At 41.6% G+C, this 8,893-nt stretch overlaps 1 protein-coding gene across 4 annotated transcripts in view; it reads left to right on the top strand.

Annotated features, from left to right (window-relative positions):
* Nucleotides 1-2,057: 2,057 nt before the first annotated feature.
* pawr (PRKC, apoptosis, WT1, regulator) overlaps nucleotides 2,058-8,893 on the top strand; it is a 70,033-nt gene continuing 63,197 nt past the window's right edge. Inside the window, exons 1-2 of one of the 4 annotated variants that reach the window (XM_085251308.1) lie at nucleotides 2,058-2,510; nucleotides 2,869-3,447. In XM_085251308.1, coding sequence (XP_085107434.1) covers nucleotides 2,881-3,447 — 567 coding nt within the window. In that variant the 5' untranslated portion in view covers nucleotides 2,058-2,510; nucleotides 2,869-2,880. Of the gene's footprint in view, nucleotides 2,511-2,532; nucleotides 3,448-8,893 lie in introns of those variants that run through there. The other 3 variants (XM_085251305.1, XM_085251304.1, XM_085251307.1) reach the window with 3 other exon arrangements.

Below are 8,893 nucleotides of genomic sequence, written 5' to 3'. Positions count from 1 at the left end.
ATCAAAACAACTCCCTAAATACACTCACTGGCCACTTTATTAGGTGCGTGTTGCCGTTACCTTTTTTCTTTTCTTTTTTTGCCTTAATTCGTTATGGAATCGATTCAACAAAACTGAGGAAGCATTCCTCAGAGATTGTTGATGGGAAAATCCTATGAAAACAGCTGCTTCTGAAATACTCAGACCAACAACAACGTGCTGCATTCAAAGTCAGCGAAATCATCTTTCTTCCCCACTCTGATGCTCTGTTTGAATTTCAGCATGTCATCGTGACCATGTGTACAGGTCTAAATGCATAGAGCTGCAGTTATGTGATTGGCTGAGTAGATATTTCTGTTAGCAAGCAGTTGAACAGTTTGTACCTAACAAAGTGGCCGTGTAAGTGCCTGAAGGCTTTTCGCTATGCTGAGGTGAAAGAATTCCTTCTAGAAGGACTGTTCCTGTCTAAGAAACACACTGAAAGTGTTCACACTAACATTTCGTTATGCCTTGTTCTCCCAAGACAAATCCCCTTAAGGCACTGTCAAATGAAACAGAACATCTTTTCACCAAATCTAAACAGAAAGGAGATGATATCCCTGTTTAAAGGCTCTTTCTGAGATCTCAGATTGAAATTTTTTGCTCTTTTTTAATGTAATGGAGGTTTATTATTGTTATCAAACATGTGTTCTGTCTGTTGAACGCATGATTCAGTACTTTGAGGACTCGGATATTTCAGAGCAACAACTGAGTACAGATATAATTGCATGTCGATTTTTAAAGTGGAGTTTCCCGCTGTCAACGAAGTTTCAACTTTGAGTAGCGCACATTTTTTGTAAACTGTCAAGTCATAACAAAAATAAGATGAAATGAACTGCTCAGTCATCGAAAGTTGCCCTCACCCTACCCAGGGATCAAGTTTCCCTGAAAGCAGGTTTTTCTTCTGATCAGAGCTGGTTGGGTGAGTTATCGGGTGCCTAAGGGACTCTGTGGGACCTGCGTGAGAGAAGTTGTTGAGAAATGCCCTTGTGCCGAAGTGTTGCACTGTGACTGTGACTGTATCAATGTGTATCAATGACTGTATCAATGTGACTGTATCAATGTGACTGTGACTGTGACTGTATCAAAGGGCCACTGAAGACGTGAAATCAGCGACACTGTTGCTGTTGACACAAGTCAGAGCTGCAGAGGTGTACAGGGACTTTAACAATCACATTTTCAAAGTCTCAAACTTCCACTCAACTCTCAAAGCAAAATACAAAGTTTTCAGTGAATTACAGAAAGCTCTTAAAGCAAGGAGTGGATGGATTTTCAAGGACAGGTCTGGACCCACCAGAGGGTCCAATTTGACCAACTGATGGCTAAAAAAAGTATGAAAACAGCAATGAAATTGTAAAAAGTGAATTTTGATTGCTGAGTGGTGATGCAAAGCCAGCATAACTACACAGGGGTGAACAGAATTCTAGACCTAGAGACAGTGTTCAGATCATAAAGAAGTAAAATACGAATGTTTATTACAAAAGAAACTGTACATGTGAAGAGTTGTTGCTTTTGCACTGTTAAATATGCATGCACATGTTATGACAGCAGACCTTGCCCTTATTCTTGCGAAGCAGTTAATCATGCTTTTGTAACTGGGTGGCTCATCAAAGGGGAAAATGCTTCTTCTTTACACTTTTTCTTCTTACGGCAAGGTAATAAAAAGGCCCCAAAGCTAATCTAAAGAGCATAAATGCAGATCTTATACAAATGAAAATGTTTATCAAATTTCTATTCGACAATGGAACCGATCCTTTCCTTTCTTTACACTTATTAAAGAAAGGTAAGGAGGGCTTTGCAGTCATTTTACTGGTCTTGGCTAGTTTTTTGTAAAATAGATAGATAAATACTTTTCAAAATTATAGAAAATTATTGTCATATTCACAGTGAAGAAATATGTTCCCCTGTGCAATGACAACAAATGGCAAACAGAAAATATATATGTATCCACATACAAAATTAGATAAATTAGACAAATAAACCAGCTAATGATTTAAAAACAACAGAAACAATTGTAAAAAAAAAAAAAAATAATAATAATAATAATATGATAATTAAAACTGAAAAAAGATATAAATATATACAAGCAGAATAAAAGAATCTGAGCTGCTTGAAACTTTGTACACTTTACACAACTTACATATAAGGAAGCATGAAAATACAGAAATGTTATGATAAAAATAATTAACTATATTAACCTTTATCTTTATGGAAATATCGCCGATAAGTATTGTAAAAGCTTTAACAAATGACCTTAAACCCGAAAGCACCTGTGGGAACAGTAAAGAGTTATTACACAGCGCCCCTCCTCTGCTTCGGCTTTAGTCGGAAGTGTTCGCCCACTTTCGGGATTCAAGCCGGTGTTTTCAGAGGGGCAGAGCGAGCGCCGCGGGTCCCAGCTCCGCAGACTACAGCAGTTCATGTGAGAGCAGCTCGGGCACACCTGGTTGGACCGTGAAGAGCAGTTCAGCGACCGAGACAGCTCCACTCAGGTGGGTTTCTACCTGAATTTATACCTTTGTTGTTCTCTCGTCAACTTCTCCACACTCTGACTTTCTTCTTTCGGGCGGAAAGTTACCTTAGAGATAAACGGACTTTGTAAACTTTCTTTTTAAACAAAACCCGTCCTGCACGCTGAGTATCGCGAGGTGGAGGTGAAAACACCTCCATAATGAACAGCTAAGTTTACTTGTCCTGACTTTTTATTTTCATTCTACCTTTCAGCAGCTCCCGAGTTAATCACTTGAGGAATGTGGTGCAATTAGGACAGCGACCGAGAGCTGAAAATTCATATCAACTTCAACTTTTAAGTTACTTTTTTTTTCCTCCCTTCGACTTTGAACTTATCAGAAAAAAGGGATCATGGCCACAGGCGGATTCAAGTCAAGCGCCGCGACGGACTTTTTGGAGGAGTGGAAGGCAAAACGGGAGAAAATGAGAGCCAAAATGCTGGGGGACATTGCCGCAGCCACTGGTACTCCCTTGGGTGCCAGTAATACAAACAGCAGCCGCAACGCCGTTCCTCCTCCATCTCCTCCTCCTCTTCCTTCGGCCACCGAGTTCACCAACAACGGCAACCCGGACCGAAGCTCCTCCGCTGGGAACTGCCACCCCTCCTCCTACGCGGTTGCTCGGTCCTCCTCTGGCACTTCTCTAAAGAGGCCCGAGGAGGAAATGCACCACCCCGTGACACCCTCAGCCACGCCGGGAAGCAACCTGAAGAAGGCCCTGCCTCAGCCGGAGAAGACTCAGGACTCTACTCCCATGGCTTGCAACGACAGTGACAAGGAAAGCCCGTCACCCAGCAGCAAGGGCAAGGAGAAGAAGAGCACCGGGCCCAGCGCCAGGAAGGGGAAAGGACAGATCGAGAAGAGGAAGTTAAGGGAAAAGAGGAGATCCACAGGTGTCGTGAACATACCATCCAATGAGGTGAGTCGGGGGGAAAAGAGGGCAGCGATTCACCTTAGCATCAGAATGGGTATAATTTGGAGGCCCATTTTGGGATTGGTCATGTTTTTTCTCTATTGGGAATAAAAGTATTCCCAAAAAAGTATTAGTGAAAGTTAGCCTCTTGTATGTGGAAATAGGTGGATGCTTAATGCTTGTGCATTTTTTATTTTTTGTAAGGAAATAGTGGCTTCTGTGTGTTGCACTTGAACACCACTTGCCTTCCTACACTCCAAATTCCTCCCATACATGTGTCTGGTTTAATCGAGCCTCTGCTGGAGAGAAATGAAAGCAGTTCTCAGATGGTGGGAGAGGGTGGAGGTGTACAGTATGTGTGCTGCACATTCATTGTTATTGGATTTAAATCATCTCGCACTCCTGGCCGCTTCCTGTGGTTCAGACACATGCAGGAACTCTGATATGAAGCTTGGCCAACACTGAAAAAACACTCAAATTACACAGAAATTCTCGGAATAGATGCCCACCCTTTTGTTTTTTGTTGGTTTCTTTTTTGGTAAGGGGATGGTATTCTGACCACCTTTCATTCTCCTATTTGATAGCCACCCAGAACAATATGCCCCTGGGGCAGCACAACTTGGAGTTTGACCAGCCTGTCAGTTGGAGCCTCGCATCCTGTTATTAGGTGCTCAGCAGTGCCGAGCAAAGCCGTTTGAAAACTGGTCACAAGCCAGGCTGTAATGCTGGGCTTCAGCACTCTGGGCTGCGCCAGATATGCTAGATCGAGCCCATAGGCAGCTCATTATGTAGTAAAGTGGGCGAACCGTCTATTATTGGGGGAGGTAGGAGGTGATCTGATGAGGTGGTGAGCTGATTTGTGTGAGTGGGGAAGAGGGAGAAAGAAGTGGAAGTGCTGTGGTCTGAGAAAGTTTGTAGAACTTCCTGAGGCAGGTCCTTATCCCGAAAAGTATAGTGAGTATAAAAGATGGACGTACCTGCTGGTTTTGAATTCAGCTTTAAGTGTCCAATGAAAGAAACTGCAGGTTTTCTGTGCACTAGACTTGGGTGCTATGGTGATGCTGATGTTCTTGCAGTCCAACACTGTGCCCAGTGTGCTTGTAAACTATTTACATAACCTAATTCCTGTTAATGTTTTTTTTAATTGTTATTTAAAAGTTAATTATGAACAGCTGAAGGCAGATCACTACATTTGTTAAATAAAATGACAAATACTATGCAGGTTTAAAAAAAGGTTCATTGCTGAAAGCATTTGTATTCATCTGACTCCACAACTCTGATTGGTAGGTTGTGATCATCATACTTTGTCAAGCGTCGTCACCTGGAGTTGGATAACAGTGATTAAACTGGTCCGCTTATCTTCCGTTAGCGGTGATCAAATGGAGACCTAAAGCCCAGGTGACTGCAGGCAGCCAAAGATCAATCTTTGACTTTTGTCTTCAGCTGCTGAAGTACCTCTGCTGGTAAATATAATGTGACAGATTTCCTGAATGGGAAGCCAAACTTTTCCTCAAGTCGGGCAATCAGAAACCTGCGTAACATGAGATTAATGCACGTGTTTCGCGTTATAGTTATGCTGGTGATTTTGAAGGAGCATCCCCGGGGACATTTTGACACGTGTCTGATGCTTTCGCAAACCCGTGCCAGTTATTCAGAAGGTCAGCAGGGTCAGACGGTTACCAGCTTAGACGATCGTATCTGTTTGGCAGCTATGTCAGTTATGTAAATGCATTTGTTGCAGTTAAAGAAAAGCGCTCGTGCACAGATCAGAGGACGCCATGATTCTTTGTACTTTGAGGCTTTTTTGTTTATTTCTGGGTACAGTGCTCTCATCTGCCTTCATGTATTTATCACATTTCAGTCATACTGCACGGAGCAGCTCGTCTTAAGGAAGTGCAATCAAACCAGATGATTACCGCGCCTGAGTTCAGTGAACCATTCCCAATCTCATCTGTTTTAGTGGGCTGAGCACACTTGCCTGGTTTGAGTTCACCATTAAAGGGTGTACTCCTATAATCAACCTCCAGCATCTTAAATTTGTCTTGAGTATTTTCAGACTTCCTAAAGTTGCAGTTTGAAGTCATTTCCTGCACTGCCTCTGGTGCAGTAACCCCTTCAGGAAAAAGTAAAGATTTTCAATTACTGTATACCTCATTAACTCAAATATAACACTCAGATTCTACAAAAAATATAAAATTAAAGTTTTTTGATGTTGTATTGTTCTGTTTATTGATGAATTAGTGACGCTAGCTCCTACTTTTTTATCTGTATTGAAAAAAAAAGTAGTGCTTTTGTTGTTTTAGTTTAATATTCTTCTTAATATTCTAAGTTTTTTGGCATTGTGTCACCATTTAAAAGTAATGTTTACCCAACTGTAAGTTTTATAATCCAGCTTTAATTATGGAAGCTTTATCTCATGGTTTGAGATCCTGTGAGCTTTGCACACAGATGGAAACACAAAAATCCAGAAACCGGTTGCCCGGCAGATGGACTCCTTTTGTGAAAAGTTTTCTCTTTTCTCCTCCTGTTGGATTGGGGGGGGGGGAAACACCAAACTATGCAAACGAAGACTTGCTCACACAAGCTGCCTTTGTGATGTGAATATTAGTGGACAGGTGTGAATAGAGATGCCTGGGATTATCTCCCCGCTCGTTCTGTGCAGCATAATAGCTGCTGAGCGGGATTTCATAGCATCCTGGGAACCCAATCTTCTGCCTGTTGAGGCCATAATGGCCCGATAAAAGCTCCCAGCTCTGCATTGCATCAGTCAGTACCTCGTCCAGCGAGCCGGGACGGTGTCTCCTTTCTCTCACCCTGCTCACTCCTGCGGGTCCGAGGGCATTGTTGCCGATGCTGACCTTTGACCTGCACAGCACATTGTATGTGTCTGAGGAATGCGAAAACAAGAGTTTAGATTCAGTGAGTTCTCTCATCTTAAAATGTTTTGGGTTGTGATGTAAGCACGTTTCCCATCAGGTCACGCTGCCTGCAGTCTTGTGGTGATGAGTCATGTCGCTCATTGTGCCGTTGCTTTTTAAAAAAAAATGCATGACCTCTGAGAGTTATGAGGTTGTGGTCTGCCGCTCCAGCCAGTGAACTTTGTGTTTCATGTACATGACTGAGTCTGCTCCACAAACACTGCTGGGGAGCGTGGAGCTATCCGGCCGCTCGCAGCTATTTGTCTGCAGCGTCATTGAAAAGGAGGTCAACAGGTTTAAGGTGCAATGCTGGACCGAGTGCTCACGCAGTTAACACTCTGGCGATGGGATGATACAGGAGACAAGAGGGCTCCCTGTTTAACTTAGTTATTTGTGACACCACAGAGTTGTTAATACACTTTAGGCTTCGTACAAACTCATGTTAACCTGTTAACACATGAACCAGACATGACTAATTAAAATTAAACTAAACTAGGTTGTAGGAAAAATGTGTTTTCAACTGAAAATGGCTCAAAAGAACCAATTACAATGATATTATGCACTTGCAACTAGTCTTTCGATTTAATCCTAGTCAGTTTGGCCAAATTCACCTGTGCAACAATGATGAAATGATAAGGGAAGCATCTGCTTATTAAGATTGAGATTTCTTAACTCTTCCTTCACTGAAGCTAATAAATGCTAAACTAAAGATTTCTAAAGAAAGCAACTCTTCCAAACAAGCCATACTTGTTCCGTCTTTTTCTTGGCTGTCACGAAGATTAATGTTTTACATGCTGAGGCGCGTAGAGTCTGCGACGATGATGATGATTATTATTATTATTATTATTTTCTCCAGGTATTGCACAGTCTGGGTGTGACCTAGGTGTGAATTTGTGGGGACGCCCACTCCTGGGAAAGTTGTGACATCATGTTCATTCACACCTGAATGTTCCAGCTCTACAAACTGCCAAAATTTTTGCTTTTATAGAGGTGCTCACGCTTCCAGGTGATCGGTTAATTCAGGACAGTTGACTAGTAGCACCTGGTTGCTACTTAATATCTTGATTTCTATGGCAGCAGTAAGGGTGTACTTAGGTTTCCTGCACTACCAGTCAGGAGCAACTTGTGAAATGGCACCTGCAGCAAATGCAGGTTTAGCAACAGACCTGTTGTGAATATGTGGAAAAACACAGAGATATTTTGTGTTTGCATCACATGACACATTACTGAGAACTAAAAATGGTGCAGACAAAAGGACACACCTCAAACTGAGCTAATCAGCACATCAGTCACAGGCATCCAGAGCTGCACAGAGTTCACGGAGAGCGAGCTGTAGTCTATTCAAACACTTCATCTGAATTCCTTCCACATGGAAATTTCACCAAAAATCCATGTGCGTGTCAGGATACACAATAAAACTGTTTCAGGATAAAGTGTATATAACTGTATATGAAGTGCAGTGTGGTGCAACTCAAATTGGGCTCGTGCACAGTTGAGTTTTGGCATTGGTTCTTTCATCTGCTCTCACAGATACAGTCTGCACTGACATTAATCAGCAAATACCTTAAATTCAAACACCCCTGCCTTGTTTGTTCCCAAATTAGTTTCTGCTCCATTTTGTTCTTTGGTGAAGTTCATTGAAGGATGAAAGTTTGGAGAAGGGCCATGCTGAGGGCAGACGTTTGGTTCCTTCCAACCCAAATCCAGATGCAGAGAAAATGTTTAAAATTGGTTTCACAGAATGGATGAAGATCAGCAGATTTTTTTTTCTTTTAACATATTTGAGGAAAAACTGAAAATAGAGCATGTGACCTTATAAAACATTACAAGGAAAATAGGCAGTTTTTGCTCAGCACAACATCGCCATCATCACCATCACCATGGTGATCAAGCCATAATTTTTATGCTAGAAAATGACATTTAACAGATTTAAAATTTCATAAAAATCAGTTAACGGATCAAGATGAGAATTGTGACAAAATATCTATAAAGTTTCTTTCCTCTGTAGAATCAATGCATATAAAACTTTTCACTGCACGCTTCACTGCCGGACAATTTCCTTGCTCTTATTTTGAAAGTTAAAGTGACTTGGCTAGCTTTGGTCCTTATGTTTCCTTCCTTACAAGGTGGGCAGTTTACTAATGTGCCAGTCTTAAGTATTATTTAGCTGCCTCTCCAGTGAGTTGGGCAAACTCCAGGTCTATGTTCTTGTCCATGTTCTGTTTTTAAAAAACGGTTAAGAAAATAGGTTTATAATTGCTATGCAAGTTATCTGGTCATTGCCGGCTGCAGTCCAAGACCGTTGAGTTAACTTTCATCTGCATAACAAATGGAGTCACAGTTGGGAAAGTTGCTGATATTTCTCTTTGACTAAAGTTTTGGTTGTTTTGTGGAAATGAATGCAAACTGCCACAAACAGAATTTAAACTTTAAATTTAAAAGAATCTTTGACTTTTGGCTCTTCAAGCTCGTTATAGTTGAAGTGACCTAAAATGTGCAGTTCAGTAAATGCAAGGCACAAAAAAGTTGGCTAA

This window comes from Mchenga conophoros, linkage group LG17, assembly GCF_057382185.1.
Source record: "Mchenga conophoros isolate Kocher_MC1m ecotype Shallow Benthic linkage group LG17, M_conophoros_male_GT1.1, whole genome shotgun sequence".
NCBI lineage: Eukaryota > Metazoa > Chordata > Actinopteri > Cichliformes > Cichlidae > Mchenga > Mchenga conophoros.
This window is presented reverse-complemented; position numbering and strand designations above follow the sequence as displayed.